The sequence below is a fragment of the Lathamus discolor genome, chromosome 6 (genome assembly GCF_037157495.1).
Source record: "Lathamus discolor isolate bLatDis1 chromosome 6, bLatDis1.hap1, whole genome shotgun sequence".
Lineage (NCBI taxonomy): Eukaryota > Metazoa > Chordata > Aves > Psittaciformes > Psittacidae > Lathamus > Lathamus discolor.
Genome location: NC_088889.1, coordinates 24,928,928 through 24,955,181, shown reverse-complemented (window position 1 = coordinate 24,955,181; position 26,254 = coordinate 24,928,928). Strand labels below are relative to the sequence as shown.

General features: G+C 47.0%; 1 protein-coding gene across 1 annotated transcript; it reads right to left on the bottom strand.

The window, feature by feature from the left end:
* Positions 1–16,019: 16,019 nt before the first annotated feature.
* On the bottom strand, positions 16,020–17,558 carry ANKRD9 (ankyrin repeat domain 9). The gene is made up of 2 exons (XM_065685701.1): positions 17,473–17,558; positions 16,020–17,287 (listed from the first exon to the last, which is right to left on the bottom strand). The coding sequence occupies exon 2, from the start codon at positions 17,216–17,218 to the stop codon at positions 16,340–16,342; it is 879 nt and encodes a 292-aa protein (XP_065541773.1). The 5' UTR covers positions 17,219–17,287; positions 17,473–17,558; the 3' UTR covers positions 16,020–16,339.
* Between the last annotated feature and the right edge of the window lie 8,696 nt (positions 17,559–26,254).

Genomic DNA, 26,254 nt, shown 5'->3' with positions numbered 1-26,254 from the left:
GCTCTTATCAGACTACTTTTTAGGGTAGTTTTAATGAAATTAGGATGGGTTTTTTACTTTTATTTCTGTATTTAGGTTTTTTGTTTTGTTTGTGCTTTGAGACAAGTGCAATAAACTAGATTTTTAAGAAATAAATTACTGTGGTAAGACTCATCTGTTGAATGATTCACAAGACAGTTCTGTGTGTCTGGAAATTGTCTTGACGTAGAAGACAGACATGCTTATGAAACCTCTCCCTTACAATTACCCCAGACAATATGGTAATGACAATGTAAGGACCTGGATATTGTAAACTTTATAGTATTTTTTTTATTGTGACAGGTGTATCAAACCAGCAAAATGGTCATCTTCCAAGCAAACATTACTCATATTTGAGTATTAAGCTTATTGCTTTCATATTAAAGTGGTCTCACTGTAATACAAGTAAACCAGTTTCTTTCCTTACATGTTGAACAAAAATTGCACTTGCATGTTAAATATTTTAGCTTTCAGTGAAGAATATGTGTGTGCAGCACAGCTAGAAAATGTGCAAGCAGAAAATAGGTGATTTTACCATGTGCTTTAGCTGCACCCTTCCTTGCATTTTAAAATATCTGAGCTCATCTTAAGACTTCCTGTGTTCCTGGTCTTTAACTGGAACTGCAGCTGGGGCTTCAAGAGAGCACCTTGGCTTCACTTCCCAGAGGGGAAGACTTTTCCTGCCGGAATTGCCACCTGACTAACTTCACACAGAAAGCATAGCAATGATTCGTGGTGGTTCTGACACTTAAACCCACTTCCAGCCACAGGAACCCTTTTCGGACTCAAATGACAATGTCCTTGCTGGTTATCAGAGCTTTTATCTTGACAAACCAGTTCAGCTGCTTCTGCTGGCTCCTGCAGGGAAATGGTAGGCTCCTTACAGCAGCAGCCAGTTTCTGTTATGCAGAAGTAATTCTTATGTCGCAGCTTAAGGAAGTTCAGATGACTGCTGTGTTGGTTTGAAACAGCCATCTTGGATATCTAAGTAACTCTTGTTTTATTTTGTCTTGCAGCAGTAAAAAGGAATAGGATAATGTTAAATGGTACAAAGAAAATCTTTCACTAGCAAGCGTCAAAGAAAATGCATTAAGATAGTAGAGCTGTTCATAGGAAACACTGCTATACCAAGAAAATTATAGTGCAGGACGCTTGATTATGGACTTGGGTCATTGTGTAAACATAGCTTTATTTATAGAGATATAAAGAGACACATTTATTCCAAACTCTTTGTACCTGTACAAAGGGTGTCTTTGAAGTGATGGATAAAAATCCCCCGTTCCTCCCCACACAAATGTGAACATCAGGTCTGAACCCCATACCTCTTCCACATTGCTTCCCAGTAGATGAGTCCTGTCAAGTGTTTCAAATGCACTTTGTTATTTCAGACTAGCGTGGCATTCTGGCTTTTCTTAAAATTCACTTTAATGAGTGAGCTGTCGCTAGTTGTTTTGCTAGAGTTGTGGATAGATTTCAAGGGAGAAGCTTGAGAACTTTTCAGTAAATGCCATTCTGAGCGTAAAGGCTTGAAATTCAAGTGCCTGTATGCCTATTATGGCTTTGCCTTATTAATTAGGAATTAGAAGAGCATAAATCTTATATGAAGATACAGAGATCTTATTACCTTAGTGAAAAATCTCCGGACTTCAGTTTTTACATTAACCGGCCCTGTCCACATTGGAGCCCTATGTCATGAGTAGAGAGAGAAGATCTTGATTGAGGATTTCCAGCTGTAAAATGTGAGATGCATGCTTCGTTCGTCTTGCAGCCTTCCTGAAAGTGAAAGCTACATGTGGGAAATAGTATTAAGGTGGCAAGTAGCCAGCAAAGAAAGCTGATGTTTCCCTTGCCAAACAAAGTAGATCACCCTGATAGTTTGATAATGAGTTCTTGTCGTTTAAAATAACCACACTCATATCAACAGAAGAGAACTCGTAATATAGAGGACTAGATTTTAATTACTGGAAAGTTGAAAGTTGAGTTGCAGTCATTATCTTTTATGAATTATTGCAGCTAGAGCTGCAATGATACATCCAGATAAGGATGAAAATATCTGGATAAATGAAGTTATCTGTCTAGTCTTCTGAATGGGAATATCTAGGTTTATCACATAAGTAGCTGCGGATTTCTCATCACTTGAAATCAAGATAGGAAGTGAGGTTTTGGGTTCAGTGCAGGAAATGTCATAGATAATACTGTGGCTGATATCATACTGGAAACTAGGAGGAATTACCATTATCATTCCTTTGGTCTTTGAGTTCATTTGACTAGAAATCTATTTGAATAGGTCTATCAAAGTCATTACATCAGCTATAAAGTTAAAATCACGCTTGATGCTAGTGGGGAAAAGTGCTGTAGATAAGGTCAAGATCTATTTGGGAATCTTTATGTTCTTACAGAATGTGGCCTTTTTATATGTATGTATATATACATACATGTATAAAGGCTTTGATTTCTGTTCACTAAAAGCTAATACAATGATAATACAATACAAAAAAGTACTAAATACTCAAAACTAAAAATTGCATTTTCTATCTTAATCCTCAGAAATTACTAAAATATACTGACTTACCGCCTGTGATTCTTTGATAGACGTGCTGAATAGTGCACAATTGAATAGTACTGAGTGGAGCTGCAGTTATGAAATAATCTTTCAAACATTATTCACTATTTCTGTCCAGTATAGAAGAAACCAGTGACTTATTTTTAACTTTCTAATATATACCTTTCTCATAACCTCAGCTGAGATTCACTTATGGCAGATGGAAATCAAGGAAGGAGACTTCAGTTTACAGCACTTGTGTTTTAAATCTCGTATCCAGAGAAAATATACCTGAAGATATGTACAGAATTTTGTACTAACATCTTGTACTTACCATCTTGAATTTGCACAAGTTGACTGTATGCTTTATTTGTATTCAGTGAGCCTATAGTGTCATTAGTATAGTGAGCCTTTGCCAGGATCTCTCTGTTGTTATGCATAGGTAACTTGTATATAGAATGGAGAAGTGGCAGAGATATTATGTCTGTTAAAGCATGAAATAAGAATACTCGATAGGTGACCCCTTGCTGCTGTATTTTGCCTAACCATAGGCTGGATTAATTTAGCAAAGCCCTCATGGGTCAGGTGAAAGATCAAGCTAATTAGACCTCTCACAGAAAAAGATAAAAGACTGGGAGGAAAGTTCCAGGGAAGCCTCCAGCAGACTGCCTGGCACATGTCCCTGGCTACGAAGCAGGGGGATGTACAAAAAAGAATGAATTTGCTTGAGCTGCAGAGGAAAAAAACTGCAACTGCCAGCAAGAAATGCCACAATTCCTGGTTGTTACAGGGAACAGACCTGCCAGCTGATCATGGGAACTGCAAAGTAAGTAGGGTAATTGCTAGCATGACTGAGATTTTACTTGCTCAGCTCCCACATTTGTCTTGCTAAATCTGTTCTCTACCTCAACAGATGGGTTATAGCCTGTTTTCTCCGTGAGCTGTACCCAGCACTCCAAATTGGGAATAACAAACGTGAAGCAGGGGATCTGTGCTTCGTTCCGTGGTGCTATGCTGAAAGTCAGTCCTTTTAAGTTAAGGAGAACATGGAAAAAGATCAGTATAACACTTTCAAATAACAGGTTTAGCACTGTTAATTCACTTTATAATTACTGTAATAATAATGCCAACTTTATTAAATATTAACATTGATGCCATAGGTACTTGTGTAAGAGATCTATTGGGCTTCAGGTCTAATTAGCTGGTTACTTAAAACACTATCAGCATGGGGTCTGTGTTTAAAACAATAGCAAAAGAATGTGATGTATGTTTGTACTAAGAACATCAGAAGCTGCATCCTGTTGCTTTTAAGACCTGTGACTTACTTTCATACTGTTCTTTGCTTAGTGGAGAAACCTTTCTCTTGTCCTTCCATGCAGAACTCTGTGATTACATGGTGCCTGTGTAGAACATTCCTACACAGGAAAACACAGGACTGTGTAGAGGCAATTTTGAACATTTCGTATGTCACCTTTCCTTCCTTCCCTTCTTGCCACTTGTAATTGCTGTAGGACAAGAGTTGAAAGCCAGCAAGTTTTCGCATTGCTTTTAACCTTGTCCATACTCCTTTGCAGCGTTTTCCACCATTGCTGGCTGCTTGCAATATGGTAACTTCTTAAACCTCATTTTAATATAAGACTTTCAACATGGGAGGTGACAGGTAGGCTTCTTTACTGGTGGTGGTAGTTTGGGGGATGGGGGTGATTTTTTCTGTTTGGATTTTGGGTTTTTTTAATAAATAGTCAAGGGATGCCATATCTTGCCAGATGAGTTTTCAAAACATACTAAGCAAGGGGAGCTCAGCTTTCACTTAAAAGGCCATGCTTCATTCAATCCCTAAGTTTTGCAATTACGCATCCAGTGATATCTCAAAGCCGGTTTTAGGAGGAGGCTGGCATCTATCTTACTGTCACAGTCGGAGACCTAAAGAATAATACTGTCTCTGCAGAACTGTACTGCCAAGAGCTAGACTTCAGTGTCTCCCATAGCACATTTGTTCTGGGCAATGTGGACAGGCTCATAGCCTACATATGATTCCCTACCTTGTGAGTTCTGCCAGCTTCCATGGTGGATAATAGGAATCATTTGCAGATCTTGGCAAACTTGTGGTTTCTTAGGTCTGTCTCTAAGGATTCTTGCTTTAGGTCTAAGGTTCCTTGCTGTAGTTCCATATGTCAGCCAAGGGGCAACACGTCAGCAGAACACAGATATAAATCACATCCTCAATCAACTCTTACAAATGAAACTTCCTTTGTGCTCTCTTCATGCTGAATTTCACCAAATTTCATGCGGGGTTTTTGTTTGTTTGTTTTGTCGTTTTTTGGTGGTTTGGTTGCGGGGTTTTTTCATTTAAGAAGTTAGTGTTGAGCAGAGTAGCACAGCTCTTCTTGTATCCAGCATCTACAATTTTTTAAGGACCTTAATGGGTCACAGTGACTTTCTGCTTGAGCTGGGTATTTTTGAAATCCAGTGTCTAATGGACCAACAATTAGACTTTGTCTCTGTGTACCCAGATTTGCATATCATTATCCTATTTGCTTTCTGCATTCAAGACTGTCACCTTTCATTACTGATCTCTATTAGGTTTTACAAGTACTAACTTGTACAGGGTGAGTAAATTTAAAATGGTGATTCGGCAAATTCTTGAGCATGTTGACCTGGGTCACCACTAAAACTTCATTGCAGGTTTTCCTGTGGTTTTTTTCATCCAGACTTTAATAAAAAGCACTACTAAAGTTGTACCCTTCTGTTAACCAAATGTAGGCCACTTGTCAGTGCCTGATGGAGCATCGTTTGAGAATCACCACTCCAGAAACACTGCTACAGTAGAAATATGTACATATTCTTGCTTTCCCCTAAAGAATATGGAATCTGACATCAAAGTTGAGTTTATTTATTAACATTGGTATATCATTGATATCTTGACTTATATTTTGCTGTTTTCCCAATAGTAGATTTGAAATATCTGCATTCAGTTGTGATGTTGAGCTCAAGAAATACTGGTAACAGTTACAACCATACCGGGGTGATAGGATGAGGGAAAAAGTATTGTGAAAAACTGTTCTGTGAAAACACAGCTATGCAAGTAGGAAATATTGGAGCACTTATCTTTTATATTGAGTCCTATAAAAATCCATGGTAAAGCTTTCACTGCAATGGATCTGGATATGGCTTCAGGAATACAATTAGTAGGATCTAAGACTTTGCAATATGACATCTCTAGAGGCAATTCTGCTTCTGTTCAGCCAACTGAGGGATGTTTTTGGAAGCCATCCCGGGCAAGTGATTTTGCAAAATAAATGCATCTACTTTGTGTAAAGTGATAGCCAGGTACTGAGTGTCTTTCTTCCTTGGCAGTGGCAGTGATTCATAAAGTTTTAATGGATGACACTTGGGGAAGGAACCATGGTTTTTTTTGCTCTCTCTATCCTGATGTCTCTGCTGTAACCTGTATAAGTAAGGAATATCTTTGGGAGCTGTTCTATGCTGCTGGAAAACGGGAGCATATCTTTTCAAAAGATATTCAACTCACAGGGGGACCCATGTAGTAAATTTTGCATAGTACTTGTCATTTTGGTCCTGGTTTGAGGTGAAACTCTTCTGCATTGCATAGTGCTAATAGTTTCATTTCCCTCTGATACTGATGTGTTGACATCTACGTTACTACAAACGGCTGGAAGCACCTAAATTTCAGAATAGAAGTTCTGAGAAAATCAGCATTAATACCAGGATGATGGAGCTAGGCTTTTTTCAGTGATATCCAGTGATAGGACAAGGGGCAATGGGTGTAAACTGGAGCATAGGAAGTTCCACGTTAACATCAGGAAGAACTTCTTTACTGTAAGAGTGACAGAGCACTGGAACAGGTTGCCCAGGGGGGTTGTGGAGTCTCCTACACTGGAGATATTCAAGGCCCGCCTGGACAAGTTCCTGTGTGATGTACTGTAGGTTACCCTGCTCTTGCAGGGGGGTTGGACTAGATGATCTTTTTAGGTCCCTTCCAACCCTTGGGATTCTGTGTGATTCTGTGATTCTGTGAACTGAGCAGAGGTAATGACTTGGGGAGGGGGAGAGGAATAGAAGTCAAAGAGCCTTTAAAGAACCTGCCTTAATCCATGGTTCCTAGGGTGTGTAGAGATAAGATGATGGTTTCAGGGAATCCTGAAGAAAATAATTCTGACCTGTGGAAGAATGAGGAAAGGGAGAATCAGGCTTAATGGCAGGAAGTATTTTCCCAAAATAAGGCTTATTGGGTTGTGCTGTTGGCAGGAAATGGTCGCATTCCCATTCTATGAAGCATCTAAGTCTGGACTAATGAACAATTCCTATGTCACAAGGGGATCAGAGCATTTATTAGAGCTGTTTAAGGTCTGTTGCTTTGCTTGATTCTTTTATGTAGGTGGTATCACCTTGTTTTCACTTCTTTAAGTACTCATGTCCTTTTGTGTTCTGTTTGGTAGATCTGAATGGTATTAGCAGGAAGTCAGGGGCTTTGAAGAAGCAGAGGAGCATGGTCCACTGATGTCATTTGGTGCTGTGGACACTCAGCACTTCTGCAAGTCCGTTCTCCAGCTATTTTAGTTTGTATATGAGAACAGGGTTTATTGATGCCCTGTGTAAAAACAATGTTCTTTATTGTAGAGGAGGCACAAAAACAACCAGCTGGCTAGTAATAGATGTAACAGCACCTGTAATAGCTGTAACACAAGTGCTGTTTTGTTTGGTTGTTTCTATGATTAGACTTATGTAGTAAATCCATTTTTGTGAAGCTCTATGTGCTGTTCTCAATAATCTTTCTCCCCAGAAGCGATCCTGCCACAAGTGGATGCTCACGTTTAGTATCAGCCTTTGCCTTCATCAGGCCCTAGCTGTGTGGTGTAACCCTTTTATTTATTACTGGTAATCTGAACCAAAGCCAAATCTGGTGTATTTCTCCATTTTTACTTGTAGCAGCACTTTCCAAAGGCATGATTGGCAGCAAACTTGTCTACCTGTAGGCAGACTAGGAAGGAGGGCAGGCAAACAAGAAGCAGGAGTGGAAGGTTTGCTGCTGACAGACTGTGCTCAGAGAGGAGTAAACCTGAGTGATGAGCAGGGTGGGGTGACCCTTGCCAACCAGAAATTCGTCAGCGTGTCAAGCTTGGAGTTTACCATGAGGGTGTGGCTTGGGAGCAGCCACTCATGGTCAAGTGCAAAGACACTCTACAGTAATGGAAAAGTGAGCTACAAACCAACAGAGAATTAGGTTTTCCCATTGCAGAGGCTGGGGAACTAGGAGCACAGGCAGAAATGCCATGATCATTGTGCTGGAGTTTCATGTTTTAATACAACAAAGAATACAGGTTCTCCATGGGCTCTGAGCTCAAGGCTTGCGGTCACAGTCCATGCAGCCCTTCTGCCAGCTGAGCTAAAAGTCTAAAGCTAAAAGCTCAGAGAGCCAAATTGGCTTTTTTCTTCACAGACACCAGCTAACAGAGAGAGGGAGACACATCCTTCTGCCACACTTTATTTAATGCCTAGGTCATCAAGGCCGGTTGTGGTCAATGTCACATTAAAACAGCATGTTCGGTATGTGTCCTGTCAGGAAGGGTATCCCCTACAGAGTTAGCTGCATTAGTGTCAGGTTTGGATCTGAGTAAAGTTTCAGTGTAGCCTAATTAATGAATGGGGCCTGTTAAGGTCACAGTCCAAAGCAGGGATTTGGTTGCATAAATTTCTATGCTTTTGTTTTAAGAGGGAGTCTACACAAGATTTGTTTGGTATCTGAGCAACCAGTTTCTAAAGCATCAAATCCCAAGCAGGAGGCAGGAAAGGCTTCTTTTGATTCTGAAACAAAAGACTTCCGAATACCCTCCCAGCTCTATATCCTTGGTTTGGTACAGTACAGTGCCACTTCTCCATACATGAACTGTAAATGCTGAAAAGGTGAATAGATGCAGATCCAGACTAACAGCTGCGATTTGTCACCTTCCAGAGTGCTCAGTGCTGCTTAGCACCTCTGAAAGGCACAGCATTTGCAAAGCAGAACTTTTCTTTTTGAGTGGGAGGTGGGCAGAGCCAAACTCTGTGTAACTCCTCCCCTCTTTGCTTGGCTCTAGCTTGGAAAGTTACTCCCTCACTGTCAGGGGCAGCAAGGTAATTCACTCCCCTTTTTTCTCTTTCTATCTTTCAGTAACAGAGGAAAGAATATGGGAGCACATCAGAGCATAGAGGATGGTGGTTCTCTCTTTGACCCCAGTGAGCTTAGCTGTGCAGTAGAGAGGAATATGTGCCTGATAAACCCCTGGCTTGTAGAGGCAAAAATGCTGTTTTGCAGGTGCAGTGGAGACGATTGCAGGGCAAGGTCTGCTGCTAGCTGGCTTGTGTTGAGTGAGTGCCTGTGAGACGTGAGGAGTTAAAGGCCACTGCTGTCATCACCGCAGGGCAATGCTGAGCCACAGACCTCTGGTGATAAAGACTACCTGCTGATACTACTTGAGAAAAAGCTTGAGCTCAGAAGATGGGATTTAAGTGCTCTATGTCTCTCTAAACTGGTAAGGGGAGATGTGAGTTGGCTGTTCATCATGCGGGCAATGCATCAGTACCACAGGCATATCATTGCTAGGCGTATTTAAGCATGTATGTAAGCATATCCGATATCAAGTGGTGCCAAAGAATTAAGACCTTGAGTTCTCACAGCATTCATGATACGAGTGTTGTGGGACTTGGCCCCACTGTCTCCTTGCCAACTCTTGACAGCTTGGCTATGCAGTCCTCACCAACCCCCAGGTGCCGCCTACTCTGTGGTTCCCCAGGGCCCTGATCTCATGGAGGAGCTGGGACTTAGCAAGTCTTTTCAGCTGTGAAGGATAACTTGGATGCTGGCCATGACCTTGGCCCGTCACCATGCTGGTAGTGTGCTTCCCCTGCACCTTAGGAGCAAGGGTGTAAGCAGTGCAGGAAGGGGCAAGAGGCAGACAGGAGTCTCAAGACAGGCTGTAGTGAGGGAGAGGGCTTTACTCCTGCAATAAGGAATGGGGGGGAGCAGAGAGGTCGGACTGACTGGAGCAAAGGGTTATGAGGAGATGCACCTTGAGTCTTCCACCTAGAACTTGATGCCATAGCCATGATTGGGTGACAGCTTGCTGACCTATCATGAAGGCTGGGATAATGTTGCTGGATGTGAACTGGCCATCTCTCTGGCCAGCACTGTACAGAGCTCCAACAGCACCGCTGGTGTTCTCCATAGTGAAGGCAACCTGGGTGTTACGTACGCTACCTTAGCTGTACAGCTGGTATTTCACTTTGAAGGAAATAATCCGGTTTTGTGCCTCAAAATATTTGACGCGATGAGTGACTTGGCAGTGACTCACCTGAACTGCCCTCCCAGCAGCTCTTACCTCAGGACCATCTCAGAAGGTGTTTTTCTGCCAGGCTGTTGGTCTAACCATAGCCCTGGTGTTGCTACTGGCAGGGAAGATGAGGTGGCAGCAGAGCTGAGTCAAACCTAGAGCATGCGAAGGAGAAGGCAAACCTGAGGGAGTGCCACGCTCTTCCTGCTGGAATGTGTTTCCCCTTGCTAGCAGCGAGACCTCTGCAATGTCTCTGTCAGACAGACGTGACCCTACAGCACTCAGTAGTTTCCTGAAGTTCTGTGATCCTGAAGGTCCCAGCATCCCTCCTGCTGGGCAAGCCTGCAAATGGGTTACGAGTGAAAGAAGCAATGTGCCCCTCTCCTTGCGGAAGTGGTGGACAGTCACTCAGGTCACCGCCATTACTAGTTCAGGACTTCCATCCAGCCTGCCTCTGACTGTAGCCCTGTCTGTGCATGTCATTAACAAAGGACTGAAATCCGTTTGAGAGTCTTCATCCTCCTGTCTTCTCACTTTGAGTCACTAACCATCAATAGCTTTCCTTATTGCAGGAGTGGGAGAGAGTGGGAGAGCACTAACAGATGGTTTTGGAGGAAAGGATGTTCAAAAACTAAGCTCCTGAAGGGACTTCATTCTCTCACTGTGAGTTAGAAATTACTTATCCCTTTAGGCTTTGCTCTAAAATGCTGCTTCAAATATTGTCAGGGAAATGACAGCACATTAAAAATATGAATGTGATGTAGTATCATGTGTTTACTGTCATTTACTTGCACCATTAAAAAGAACCACCCTGATAATTATAAAACAAAGCCTGAATATTAACAGTATGATGCCAAAAAAAACAACCCCTTGCATCAAAACAGTAATTACCACTGGGGCTGGAACAAAGGAGCAGAGGGACGGTTTTGGGCAGGAGCTTTGCTGGCAGAGAGAGAAGGTGGGGCTGACCAGTCTTCCAGACGGAGTCGGGGTCTGTGGACACTGCCCGGTCACTGGTGTGTGAGGTGCGAGCACAGATGATTCGCTCTCAAAGCTGTGAGGCTGTGGGAGAGGAGCCACGGTGCTGTGCAGGAATCAGGGAGCCAAGCAGCAGGGGGGATGCTGTCCTCTCTGGAGCTGGAAGCTGCTCCCTGCCCTGGCTGAGGCGTGCAGCCAAGTGCGTTCTGCCTGGAAGCCTTTTTTTTTTCCCTTGGCCTCTTTCCATTGCTTTCCACAGAGGACCCTAAGGGAAGGGCTTGACTGGCCCTGGTGCCTTGCTCATCTCCCTGTTGAGATACATGAAGCTTCCTGCTCTGATGTTTGCATTAGATGGAGAGCGCAGGGAAGCGGAGACTAGCCAGTGGTGTCCCCTTGTATCCCATGCATGCAGATATCTCACCATGGCTCAGAATGGGTTGCATCAGACCTGAATTTGGGAATTGAACTTTTTGGGCCTAATAGGCTTTCCTTGAGGAGGGGGGTTGATTTGCACTGTGTTTTCTGTTAGATTTATAGTGCAGGGAGCATACATAACCTCACAGTGGCTGGTGTGACTGGAGCACACCCAGGGTCCTGACTTAATGGCTCATGCTCTCACTAGAACCTTGCTTGCAGAGCTGAAACCCAAGCATGGGACAGCTCAACGTCCCTTTCCGCCTTCCCTGCTTTTCTGAAGTGAGTCTCTGCCTCCCTCTGTGCTGAGTCAGATCCATCCTGCTCAATTCTCACATTTGCATTTGGGAATGGTAATTTTTCCCTGCAGAAGAAGGAGGCAGGGTTGATATCAGGGGAATTTTTATGGTTTAGGGATAGACAAGAAATTGAGATGATCTGGATGGGATGTTTGCTTGGCTCAGCCACATGTTCCTCAGAGGGTATTGGATGCTCCTCTGCTTAAAAGTCTATAAAATAAGGCTGGACTTAAAGAGATGCTGCAAATCAACCAGATGTGATAGGCTGAGCATGGGAAGTGCTGGCCTGTGTCATGCACAATTTAGACTAGATGACTAGACTTTTTTGACTTCAGCAGTAATTCCTAATCGTGGTGTATTTCTCATTGTTTCAGGCTTCTGGTGATTTGTTCTGTTGATTTATGTGGTCTTTCCATTGATCAACTAAAATACTGGGCAAAGAAGTACCGATCTTTTCAGAGGCCATCAGGGCAAGTGGGGGCAACCTTTTTATCCATCTGAACTTGGATTCATTTCTTTAGCAGCAGTGAGGGATCGCTGATGTTTTTACAAACTATTTCTGTTTTCTGCTGTGGCTGCTGAATTATGTCTTGTGAGAGAGCTTTGGTTCTTCATTCTCGTGATACATATGCATATGTACCTTCTTGGTGGGAAGAGCAGGAGTAAAACAGCGCAAGCAGCAGCCTTGCAACACTGTAGTTGTGATTCTTGTGCGTGGTAGTAGAGGACAGTTTGATGTGGTCTTCGCAAGTAATACAGAGTTTCTTTTTCATAGGTTGGATGTGGAGGAGAAATCACTGAAGTCAGCCTAGGAATTAATGGTGATCAAGCCTCAGACAGCTGCTGACACCAGCCAGTGATGGAAGTACTGTTAGTAACATAGGTGTTATGAAATTTGGGTTGCAGGGATTTACAGTGCTATTTAAATATTAAGCTCATGGCATGGGTGCTTTGTTTGCCCAGTTGGGAGCATTGATCTGAAGATGGGATGTTGCAATGCACAATGATTTGCTGATGCCGATAGATTTGTTATATTGCAAGTCAAGATCCCATACTATTTGAACACCAGACACTGGACAAATAGGGATTAGGAAACAAACCTGGCACCCTGGCCCATTTCTAGTCTCTGTCTTTCCCGGCCTCTGTGCTGGATCTTTGTCCTTACTATTTTCAACTTTGTTTTCAAACCAGCTTGTAATTAATTGCAGCCCTACCTATGGCCAGGCAGGGCTTGCTCTCAGTGGTCCCCAGCTTCCTTTTTCCTTCTTTACTTAATGCCTGCCTTAGTTAGCAAGACTCGTCAGCACAATGAGCCTGTTCATTAACAACCCTGTTTTTCTCCCTCTGAAACTGTATGAAACTGTTACCTGTTTGCAGGAGATCTTCGTGTGGTGCTGAGTGTTAAACTGATGTTAGGCTTGATGTTCCATATCTATGCATATTCACAAGGTGAGTGATTTTTCAGATGTACTTAATATCTGCATCTGCTGCCAAATTTAAGGTGCCACCTCTGGCAATGCTCATACCAGGCTGTGACTATGGCAAGAACAAGGATGAAGCTTTTATGGCAGGACAGCATCAGACAGCAAGACTGAGACAAATGTTATAGTAAGAAAAAGATCCCAAATCCATCTTTTAAATGAGTAACTTAAAATCACAATAGACTTCAGCTCCTTCAGCAGACTCTAGACAGGCTAAACTTGGTAACTGCTTAACTTCAGGGAGCTGCAGAGAGGGGTCAGTTGCAAAGAGTAAAAAATAAAAGTAATGAATATTTTGTTTTGAAAATGCTTGAGCAACACATGGGAATTTATTTATTACATTTCTGCACTGTTTCGGGGTAGTATTTTTTTTAGAGCAACTGGCTGTAACTAAGCTTTTCAGGAATGCTGGCTCAATATGCTGTCTTATAAGCTTTGAAAGCATTTCCTACAGATGAGTCCTTGTTTTTACCTGTGTAGGTAAGACAGAAGCTTTTAAGTATATGACCTTACCCTGGAGCTCTCGTTAGGACTTGGTGGATATTCTTTCCCACCCCTCTGGGCCATTTCCCTGACTAGCACTGGCAGTCCTCGTCTGCAGAGCCATAAGGGCTGTCCAAGTTTGCTCTATTAAGCTCACCCATGATGTTGCAACTGGCACTAGCTGGCCTTTTTGCTGGCAGCTTTTGGCAAGAGATGAACTGTGGAGCCTGCACTCCACCATGCTCCAAAGGCAGCAGAGAACAGAAATGCTGGCCAGTCAGTCTGAGGAAAGCTGATGCCACTATTGCTTGGTCTACAAAGGACTTCTGTCTCCAAAGCTGAGAAGCCCCAGCCTTTTTCCAAGCTGTGACTCTGTTTGAAAAACAAGCCGGGACCCAGTTGGGTGAGTGAGCTGTGTAGTCACCGGTGTAGTTTGCCCACAGTTTCTCTGGGCTCAGCAATAGGCTTGACTTCTGTCCTAGAATAACAGGAGAGGCGCAGCAGTTAACTGACTTTGGACCCATTACAAAGTATTGAGGGAACCTTTCCTGTTTGTTAACATGAGTTACCTGAGAGCAGGCGGGAGGGCTTTGGAGAACCACAGGGGCAGCTTTGGCCTTGAATTCTTGTTTTGTTAATGGGCTTCTTCTAAGGTGTAGGATGTCCTGCTCAGCCTGTCATTCTGTTCCACTGTGTCATTACCCTTGCAGCTTGCAGGAGTGTCTTCCAGTGCTCAGCTCAACTAACCAAGTCCCCACATCTGAATCTCATGATGCCCTTGTCAGCAAGGCTGATAAACCTTTCCTTCCACACCCAGCACTGTTTATTCCCCCACCTCAAGGTACTTTTCCATGTGCAAATTAGACCTGACTGCTTTACTTCTCATCTCTTTTGGAAGATGCTTCCATACCATTATTACAAAAGCAATGGGGAACATGTACTTGAATAAAGGATTTAGTGACATAGATTTTTAATTTTGGGGGTTTCTAAGTGGTTAAGCAAGTTCTTTCTATTTCTGTATTTTTAATATCAACAAGGAAGTTGAAGAGAAACAGAGTTGTTCTATACTTTCCAGCAAGGGATCTGTATTTGCCATGGTGATTAGTCTGAGCAAGTATCAGCTTGTTTTCTTGGGAAAAAAGAACATTTGCTCTTCTAGGAAACATTTTCAGTGCCATTGGTCTAAGAATAGAAATCTCCTTTCTGTTGCATCTCAAATTTCTGAAGTATGGCTTATCTTTTATTGTGCAAGCAGTACAGAGACTATTTCAGATGAAATACCACTCTGCTCTGCTGAAGCATGAAGAGTTTATAGTGCCTCATTCTGTGGTTGATTGCATTGTTTTTTTCCTAACCAAAATTAATTCATGAATAAAGGAACCCATCATGGCCTCTTCTCTCTGAGCATATCAGTTGCTTGGTGACCCCAATGGGAATAACAGTGCTGAAATAGTTGAAGTGGCAAATAAGTCCCTGGCTACACATTTAAGCACTGAAAAAAACCCCTATAGTTTCAGGCAACTTCCAAGAACAGAGATAAAGCTACAGCGCTGTGGCCTAAGGGATCTCTGTTGTAGCAATGCTGGTGGAGCCAGTTCAGCTCGCTCCCTGCAGAGCAGGCGGGGGCAGTGCCAGTTTTACACGGAAGTAAGCAGTGTGACTGCCCAGAATGCTCTGGAGGTTGCAGAGCAAAGAACTGAAACTGTATCCTTCACTCGGGACTTTGATGTGCTTAACCCAAGCGTTGGAGGCCGGACATTACTCCTAAAGGACTTTTCGAGCTGGAGCAGCTGTGAAGGTATGTTATGTATCTCGGAGCATCTCAGAAGGGATAGGTGGAAGGCTGGATACCTAAGCTAACCCCCTGGCACCCAGAGCAGACACAAGTACTGCCACAGTTCTCTCAGCTGAACTTGAGCCTTTGAATCCTGCTGGGGACTGGCAGCAGAGGGGCCAGAACCCATTGAACAAAAAGATGGTCTGTGATGCTGGGCTATTGCCATACCTACATCAATCCCTCTGGCCACAGAGTGCAGGCACATGGAGGCTGGCCCTCCTCATACCGCACCCTGCAGCAGTCGCACAGAGCAGATTGGCCAGAGGAATGTGTGTTCTCCTGCTCTTCTTCACCTGTCAACAAGCACCTTGGTGCTCCCAGGGAAACAGAGAGAACCTTGCAAGGAACCCAACCGTTAGTTATATTTTAAAACCTTTTCTTTTTCAGCTTCACCTCCCAGCCAGCCTTGTTTGGGGAAGTTTTAATAGCGTCTGGCTTCTCTTTGGTCTTGTGTACAAGATGAGGAAGTTTTCATCTGTGCCTTTAAAAAAAGCTTGCATCCCTGCCAAGATGTATTAGGAGAGCTGTAAAAAAAGGAGTCATCATGTTCCAGGAGCACGAGGCTTATGTAACAGGGAAATCCTAACGAAAAGATACTCCCCCACCCCGTGCATGCTTTTCCAAGGCACACGCCACTTCAGGGGTTTCAGATGCTCAAGTCTTATTTTGATCACATCTGCCACTGGTTTATTCAGATGTATTTACAAGTATATTCTCCCACATCCCCTCATTTGTACATGCCGTAGAATGTTTCTATAAAATGCAGTGCGGGCCTCACCTCACCACAAGGATCTTTAAATAAAATATATTGTAAAGTGCCAGATAATTCTCTTAAAAACCACAGTTCTAATTAAAACAGATACTTGGCCACTGCATTAGCAGCTCTGTATACCGATACATTTTTAGCACAGCAGTCTATTTCTGTCAGGTGAGCAGGAGGCTCTCATGCCACCCCTCTAGCTCTCCAGTTTCAAGTCCAACGGCTTTAGAAAATGAGGCAGAGGCAGATTGTCCAGAGCCTCTGGGAAATGCTCAGGTGAGATGGTCCTGATCAAGACACGCATGGCTCCGACAAACAGCGACGGGGGAGCTAAGCCCACCAGGCACTGGAACCTGCTCACCCCCAGGAGGTCCTGCCACCGCTGCCGGTTGTCCAACAGTTGCTGTTTCATTGTGAACTGGAGGTCCTGAGGCACGAAGAAGAAGAGGCAGTCGAGGCAGAGGAGCTTGGCACGCATGTTGGCTGCCGGCGCGTGGGAGATCTGCTGCAGCAAGGTGTCCAGGGGGGTATTCCCGGCACTGTCCTGCAGGCAGGGTGACGCACCGTGCCCAAGCAGCAGGAGCAGGCACTCGGGTCGCACCAGTTCGCAGGCCACGTGCAAGGCTGTCTTGCCACCCTCCACACGGCTGCAGCCCCTGCGGTCCAGGTGGCTGGCTCTGTCGCTCGGTGGGAAGGCCTGGATGGCCTTGAGGATTCGGAAGAGGACCCGGACCCGGTTGTAGCGGACAGCCATGGCCAGGTGCGGGGCCGAGGACTGACAGCAGCTGAAGCTTTGACTGGGCACGGCCAGCGCACTCTCGGGGAACTTAGTCAGGAGGTGCCGGGCATAGGGCTGGTGGTCGTGCACCAGTGCATAGAGCAGGGCCTCCGAGGGCGAGTATACACTCACCTTGCCCCCGTCCTCCCAGTGGAAGACCTCCATGGTCCGCATGTCCTCCAGGAACCAGACAGGCAGCAGGTCCCTCACCGCCTGGTAGAAGGCGAAGGAGGATTTCTTGCACTGCTTCTGGGACTGGGCCCCGCGGCCGCCGACCCACCGGACGCTCCAGGGCATGACGGGCAGCTGCGCTCCGCCGGGGGCTGCCTCCCACCCTGGCGCGCAGAGGCCGCATGGGGCCGGGACCTGCGGGAGCGGAAGGACGGTCGGTCCCGAGCAGCCGGAGCCCCCCGCGCTGCTCCCGCCGGCCCCGGCGCCACCGGCACGGGGCAACGCGGCTGCGCAGGGCCCCCCCGGGGCACGGGACACCGCCGCGCGCGGGACTCCCGCAGCCCCGGCCGCGCGCCCCGTGCCCGAGCAGCCGCGCTCACCTCCGGCCGGCCCCGCGCTGCTCGGCGCTCGCTGCTCGTGGCCGCCGCCGCCGCCGTGGAGGGGCGCGAGCTGGGCGCGCTGCCGCGGGGCCCTTTTATCCCCACCCTCCGGCCCGGGCGGCGAAGGGCGGTCAGGACCGGGGAGCTGTCCAGCCGCCGCCGATTGGAGGCCGCCCCGGCGCCCCCGGGCTCCCATTGGCTGCGCGCGGAGGATGGGGCCCGGCACCCGCGCGTGCGTCACGGGAGGCGAAGTTCCAAGAAACTTGGCCGGCGGGGCCGCGGCGGGCGGGGCCGGGGCACGGCGGCCGCTGGGGCCCGGGTGTGGGGTCCTGCGCCTGTGGGGCGCAGGGCACGCAGGGACCCGGACGCACGGGCTCCTGGGAGCATGGGGGCTGCGCCGCAGGGAGGGCTGCGCACGGGGGCCCTGGGACACCGGGGCTCCCGGGTGTAGGGGGCTGCAGCCACGCAGTGCCCATGCGCGCAGGGTCCCGGGCAGGCGGCGCCACCTCCCTGCCTGCCCTGTCAGGGCTCAGCCCGGCCCGGGCCGGTTCTCGGCTCACTCCGCTCGCCCCCTGCAGCTGGCCCTGGCCAGAGACTGGCGCTGCCCTGGAGCCAGTGCTGGTCGTGGGCTCCCGCATGTGTGTGCACGTGTGATTGCTGCAAAAGCCGCGCCTCTTGCTTGTCTCCCGGATGGTGACATCTGCCTGCAGCCCTTCCTGCTGACAGGTGCCTGTCAGATTTTGGCTACCGAAGAGCAAGGAGGTGAGGGTGGCATGGGGTGAGCCTGGAACTGCTGGCAGCTCTGCGCCAGGGACTCCCTGCCCTGGGCACCTGCAGTCCATTGGCCCTAAAATGCATGTGTCGAGGTAACAGCCACACACTGGTAAACCAAGTGCTGTTGTTAATGGGATCTGCTCTCTCATAAGGCCTCCTTGCTGATAGCAAATCCTGGGATCTGCTCCATCCTTGACCCTCCCCCACCCCCGCAGGTTCAGAGCGTTTCTCTCTTTCTCTCTGTGTGTTTGGCCCCCAGTGTCTCCCCCACTTGCCACCATCTCCCTCTCAATCAGGAAGGTGTGATCAGGCTCTCCGCAGGTGGGTAATGCCGGTCACTGTCAGGTTCATGGCTGACAGCTATGGTTTCTTCATCCCTGGGGCTCCCCAGCCTTCCCCTCGCTGATATGGGAGCGCAGTGTCTGCCGGCCACTCCTGGAACAGGCAATGCTTTCCACGTGCCCCAGCATGATGTCTGTGTGTGTGCACACTATGGGTATTGCCAGGCATGGGCTGAAGTGTCCTACTTCCTTACAGCCCTCTCTGTGAAGCAGCTCAGGGAGGGAGCCTGCAGGATGCTGCCAACCCTCCCCTCGACCCCAGTGAGGACGAAGCTGGCAAGGAACAACCACGGCCTTTGTCATGCCTCTTGTGAACCTCCATTCAGCCAGGGAAACAATGCTTAAGCTGTGCTCCATTTGCTTTGTGACTTCTTCCCTGCTGGGTGATGCTCGCACCAAAACCCAGGTCAGTGCGAGGGGATGCAGGCAGGCGGGTGAGCTGGGCAGGGCACTACACACCGCTGTCACACTCTGCGACACTCAGTGACCACATCTGAATGAAGAGGATTTGGGGTAATGTTTGCTGAGCTGCTCTGCTGGCCAGAATTAAGTCCAGTGTTTGTCAGTGCGATTCATCATCCAAGTACCCACACAGATCCACCACAGCTCCTGGTGTCTCAGGTGTCAGCTGCGGCACAGAAAATCCTCTTTCATCACTCGTGTCGGATTCCAGATGAAAACTCATTAAAGGCAGCCACTTCCACCACCCCCTGCTATTGCCGAGCACTCACCTGTCACTTGCATCCTATTACTGCAAGCACGGGATAATTTGTACCAAAGTTTGGGATCGAAAGAAATGGTTTTAAACCAGCTAATTCTGTAGCTCTTCCTTTGTGTCCAATGCAGCCTCACCTGCCTGTGCCTTGCTGCCTGTCACTGACCGTAGTGGTACCTGCTGCATCTGTGTGTGTGGCCTGCTCTAGGAAATGGCCTTGCCAACCACCAATCCCAAATGCACTCCCTGCCGTCACCGAGACATTGGCATCGATTTTTATGTCCAGTGTGGTGATAAGCCAGGTTGCCCAGCCTTTCCTACTCATCTTTTACATATGCCTGGGTAGGCCAAGTGGTGTCAAAGCTGAAAGGCAAGGGGTTAGAATAGTTGCAAAACCAAATTGGGTTTTCTGTAAGAAATTAATGCCTTTGGTGTGGAAGCAGGATGTTTTTTCTTGGGCCAAGCACTCCGATGGAGGTAGGGGGACCAGCTACAACTGTAGAGTGCTATGGGCCCCAGCAGTGGCTTAAAAACAGGCCAGAGCATGCTGAGTCCGCACTGCCCCAGAGCTGGCTCCTGTCTGCAAAATGTATTTGTCACATACATTTGAAGCAGGAGCCTGCCTGTAGGCAAGGCAGCCTGTTTTCACTGGAGCAAAAGTATTACATTTGCCCCTAAAATTGTTTATAGCATGCCCAGCACTGGCAGTGAAGCACAACAACCCAAAAAGGTTTCAGTTTTGTGATACGTATTTTATATGTAGACCACGGACATGCCTCGTTTGTTTGCAGTCCATCCTGCTTTTAATCACTTTGAATTAAGTAACTGATCTTATTACTGATCCAACTGTGAGAGGGCTTATCATAGGCTCCTTGGCACATGACAAAGATTACTCTGTCTGTGCAACCACGTCCGAGTAATGTGATGTGTTCTCTCGGAGCTATTCTTTTCTTCACCCTCCTACAGGACACTGATCTTTTGGTTCCTTGAGCACATTGATCCTTTTCTTTCTCCAGCCAGTGACAAATTAAACCCCCCTTAATACTACTGAAACCCAGCTACGTAATGGGACAAAGGGAAAAGCTCTGCTGTTTCTTGTAGCAGACGTCATTTCTTTCCTGAGGTTTTCATTAAATCAGGGCAGGATCATACTAACTTAATGGACTTGATTGTGGGTGTAATTCAAAGCACCATGAAAACAGGCAGTTATCAGGGTGCATACGGAACATAGTTAATGTTTAGTGCTGGTTTTGAGCATGAGTTGGAAGCTGGGCAAAGAGTACATCCCTCATCTTTGAAAAAGGCTGAAAGATATGGGTTTTACTCCAGTCCTTGCAAGGATTTTGTGCGTGAGTTTGACTCTGAACATTTACATGTCTCCTTTCAAAGGTCAGCAGAGTTCGGACAACAACTCTGGAGCTGTGGTGGGCTGGAGCAGCAGAGCTACCACTTTGCTTTAAGCCTCTGGCTCTGGGGTCTTTGTCAACAAGTCAGATAGAAACACCTGATGTCCCAGTCAGGTAAAATTAAACATCTTCAGAGAGTAGCAATGAGTGCTGGTGGTTTGCAGTAAGGGCACTCAGCTGGAATATACACTTGGATCTTCCGCTCCCACGGCAGGTACTTCATTGACCTTCAGTTTGCTGTGCCACCAGCATCCCATTTGCAGAAGGGGTGCAGTAATGCTGCCTTGACCATCTTGGTTTAACCCATGAGTTCTGTAGGCCAGGGATAGTATGCAAGTGTATGAGTTTGGTCCTTGAGGTCCTGGCTCTGCAGAGGGACCCCTCTGCCCTGCTGTGTTAGACAGGGAATACAGGCTGGTCATCCAGCAGTAGCCTGTGGGGACACAAGAAGGCAGAGCTGCTGGCAGTCTACATGGGACTTGTTCTCCTTTGGTGAGGACATGGCAGGTGAGGAGGTGAATGGCAAACCCAGGCACCTCTGCTTAGCTGTGATGAATAATAGCTGCTGCTGACACCTCGTGGAAGCCTTAGATAAACATTTTCTCCAGAATACTCTCTGTTTCCTTTTCTCTGCTGCTGCTGGTTCCCCGTCTGAGGAGCTCACCCTTTATTTCTATCATCTCCGGAGCACCCAGCTGGGAAGCAGACAGCAGGGCCCTCAGCTGCTTACAGGACCAGGGATGGGAAGGCAGCCAAGAAAGGCTGCCCAGGGACTGTCCTTTACCTCTCTGAGGAGGGCATGTGTTCTCCCTGCGCTGCGGTGAATGCAGCTCACCATGGGTGTCTTTTGCACAACAGATGCAGAGAGGAAAGCATCCCACTCCTATACTCACCTGTGGATCTGAAACATCCATTGTGTACATGCCTTTTGTGTGCCTGTTTTGCCCATCTCCATTTTTCGGGGGCATATTGGCAAGTGCCGTTATAAATCACTCCGTCCTTTCATTTCAGAAGTGCACATCTCTATGGGAAAAAGTCACAAAAGTTTTCCTAGGAAGTGAGAAAATATGTTTATTTGAGAAGCAAGACTGCTGAAAGTGCTGCTGGGAGTCAGCAGAGGTCTGGGTTGGGCCATTGCTGCTGGCTCCCTGTCTGAAACCATCAGACAGCATCACTCTGTCCAGGGGCGGAGCCATGGCCTTGAACCCTGTTCTCACCACTCATCTCTGCACTGTCTCGCTCATCACCCACAGCACCCACATCTTCTTCCTCCTCAGTCTTCTTTTGTATTAGTCACTCTCTACTTGCCTGACTTCATATGAATCATCATTTCACATTAAGCCTGAGCTGCCCATACCCCTGGCTGCTTTGGTTTCTCTGCTGTGCTATGGAGTCAGCGCCATCCTGACCCACAGCATGAAAGGAAAATCTGCTTTGGAAACAGCAAAGTGAACAAGTCTTCTCTTGTTACTCTTGTTTCCTGGCTGCTGCAGAGTGAAAGTGACACCCTTCCAAAAATTTGCATCCCAAATGGTGCCTGGGAACCTCAAACGAAGCTATCGAATACTTCATTTTGGAGAAGAAATCTCTTCACCAGCTCTGGAGGAAGTATGTAACATGAGGTTCAACTGCAGTTAAATGTCGGTCCTGGCAGATGGGAGGCTGAACGCATGGCTCAGCTGGTGTCACTGATCCGCTGAGCCTGTCAGTGCCTGCTGGGGGGACAACCCAAGTTTTAAGGCTTTGAAACTTGTTTTTGAACTCTGGTTCCTTGACAGAGAAAAGTGGTCTGGCAGAAGTGAGGTGGGCAGCAAGGTGATGCGGTCCTTCAGTGCAGCTACCTCACAAGCCCTCCGGGATGGCCACAGGCCATCATCAGGGTCCTGTTTATTTTGACTGGGTTTGCAGGCCACTGCTCAGTAAACCTTGATTTTGGCATCTGTAATAAATGAGCCACGTTCATCATTTTGGAAACCTAGGCAAACTCCCAGAGCTGCAGCAGAGATTAATTTTGACCCAGCATGTTACAGGGGGAAGCTGAAAAGTGTACTTGTCCCTTAAAAGACAAAACATACCTTTGGGGAGCCTTTCTGTTTTGTAAGCAAGGAGACAATGGGGGTCAGGGAGCTCCTGGCAACTGTGGGTGATTTTGGCCTTCAGCTTGATGTTGGTTGTTAAAAATATTTCCCCAGATGTATTAATACAACCAGACTGGATTGCATCCGAGCTGAACATCGTGAGCCTAAGGCAGGACATAAATATAGAAGCAAACCAGCCTGACATAAGAGTCATCTGTCCTCTTCTACACAAGAAGTGAAACGGAAAGAGAGACAACTTATTCTGTTGCAATTTTTAGATGCTTCCAGGCATTAGCTTGGGCTTCAGAGAGTGCCTGCCCCGGGGCCCTGGGGCACAGAAGGCCCCATGTATCCCTTGCTCAGCCCCCAGCATGCTGTGCCACAGGACTGAGCACTCAGCACATTCTTAACCCGGGGTTAGATTTGCTTAGACAAGGTCTGCAATCAGGAATGACTATTTGATGTGTTTGCCTAACAGGATTACCCTTATCATAATGATATTGCAACCTGGCCTTGGCAGGGCAAACCCCAAGGGCCCAAGGGGTCAAACCCTCACCTCCCTTGCCCCAGATATGCACAGCGGGGCTTGCCTCTTAGTATGCAATATCCAGCCAGTGTTTCAGTTGGCATTTAATACTCTGCTTTTGGAAATGTCTCTTTTGCTGTGTACCACTGACTGCAGCCACCACCCCTGGAATTCATCTCCACATCTGAAAAAAAATTAAAATCAATACTATTTGAAGGCTGGAAAAACAATGCTGTGTTTTACAATTAGAGAACTGTACGCCTTCCCTGTTGGGACTTGCACTGAGCAGGTGCCTGATGGAATTCAGTGTGAATTTGTTGTCCTCTGGCTCCCTAAGAATAGGTAATGAACCATCGAGTTGCCTGCTTTTTTGTACTGTGTATTGCGAACATGCCTAAAATCGTTACAGAAGCATCTGTTTGTCTCTAAAAGTGTATCTGTGGTTATTAAAGTCTGCTGACTTACAAGACTTGAGGAAGGTGTAGGATGAAAACTCTGTTTTCCTGCAGGTAAATAGGATAACAGCTTTGCTAAAGCAGAGCCTGACTCCACTGACGGTTGGCACCCAGACATGTCCACCCCAGTTTCTGGCAGAGTGAGGGGCACCCCATTGCTCCCTGGCAGTGTCACTTTAACCCCAGCACTTCTCAGACCAGCTAAGATGAGCCTGGCCTTACCACCTCTCTGGGCTATTTGTGGAAGCAGAACCTGCTGCTTGCTATTTGGGGGTTCCAAAACAAGCAGGATCCTCTATTTATAATGTGCTATAACTGGCTTGAATGAAACCTGTGCTTCCCTGGGCTTTAGGGCTGCAAGACTGCTGGTGCAGCAGCACCCTCATTCCAGGAAATGCTGCTGGGGATGCTGAGATGGTTCTGCATAAAACCAAGGGATGCGTAGGTACATAGTGTGAGCCATACGTTCACAGGCTCCTGGGTTTTGGAGCAGGCTGGGCTTGTCATGGCTATGTTGATCCCCTCCTCTAGATGAGGTTTGGAAGGATGGAGCAAGGCAGAGAGACATCTTCCCACTGCAGCAGCATCACTGTGGAGATTCTCGGGTTGCTGTAGGGAGTGTTACTCTAACCATCCTTTTTTCCCCCCCAAGGCATTTATTGCTGGGATGTGAGCAGGGCCCTGCCACTTGGAAACGACCTATTCAGTGATTTCAGTTCACCTGTGATTAGTGTATATTTAATCTTGGTGGTGCGTGTGGCTGTTCACATCCTGCTGTTCAGAGTGGAACTGCTCTGACCTCGTAGCTCATTGCAGGACAAACTCCTCCTCTCCAAGACAAAGCAAACCAGCCACCTCTCTTTTGGAAGCAGGTACCTATAGCATAATGCTTACCCAGGGGTTGTAGTTGATCTGGTTTTGCTGTGAAAAATCCCTCAGCCATTTCAGCCATAAAACATGATAAATACGAGGCCAAGCAGAAAGATTAAAAAAAAAAGTAAATATTGACTAAAGCCTCTCATGTCTTTGAGGACTTATTTAACTCCCATTTGTTCAGTCTCTCCACTCTTGGCTGCCACTGAGCCTGTTGAAATAACAAACAGGGATGAGGAAAGAGGGCAGCTTTCTCAGGAGCTTCCTTCTGTGGGAAGTGGCTGCGTTACAGCAGTTAACTCTAACGGCAACTGCAGCCTTAATAGGCAGATGGTCATCAGTCATATGCGCCCCAATAGGAAACCTGTTGGGTTTTGTCTGAAAAAGATTGGATTTTCAGTCAAAAGCCTTTCCGCTGCAAAGTGGGGTTTAGAAAGAGTCTGTCTTTTCCTTTCGTTTTGTACAAAAATAGAATTCTCTGATGCTGCCTGAAGTTGCTCTGCTGCCAAGAAAACCTCCCGGGTCTGGTGATGAGGCCTCTGCAATATTTCCAGGTTCTGTCATTATTTTCTGATGAAAGTTTCAAACCCAAGTACGATCAGGAGGTTCAACCATAGCAAATTCACAGCAGGGCTTCTCCGTTTGCTTTTCTTCTTTCTACCTCAGTACCTATCCCCTAGGTAGAGGCAATAAGATAATTTTGTGCATATAAATGTACCTAAAATCAGGGTGACAATGCCTTTCGCCTGCCGGATTTGGCACCAGTGTCATTTTATGCAGTTCTCCATTTGGAAGCATTGCCTTTGCACTGAAATTATTGTAACTGCTTCATCATGTTTGCCCATTAGTGCATCTTTTCATGGCTTAGTAAGTGGCTGAGGGAGTAGGATGCAGCTCCCCTTGCCCTTCTGCACATGCAATTTAGGGAAATGGGAAGACTGATGTTTCCAAGGTGCTGCCAGTTTTTTGTGATGCCTCCAGCCTTGAAAACAGAAATAAAAAAGGGCTGAAAAGGTGATGTAAAGCATCAGGTAGGTGAGATGGATGACAAAAACAAGCCAGGCATAAATAGCAATGCTGTTATAAACAGAGAGGGTGAGAAGCACTCGAACCCAGCTGCTTAGCATGGCAGAAAGGTCAGCTTTGCTCCCTGCCACTGCCTGACCCATGCAAGGGCCAAGGCATTCTCCCTGTTGGCTCTGCTCCCTGGACCTCTCCTGTAGCCCTGCTCAGATATCAGGTCTGGGGCAGGCGCAGCGGGCTCACCATCACCTTCCATCTCAGCCGCAGGGCTGCCCACGGTGGAGCAGACGCCATTGCTGTGAGCAGCGTGTTTGGAGCACACACTGTTGGGTTTTTTTAATGCAGAAAGTTGTGAAGCAATTGGAGAAGCCATTGGGGTCCTTCAGACATTCCCCCAGAGCCCGGTGCCCATGCTGGCCACGCAGCCCATCTGCGTGCCCCGCACACCCCAGCAGGGTCTGTCACAGACGAGGGCTGTTTGATGGGGTCTTGGGAGTGCTGCTGCTTGGCAGCTCCCCCGGCGCTGGGTGAGGCAGCATGTCCTGGAGCGCCCAGCCGTACAGGTGGGAATTTCACCGCGATGAAACGAGG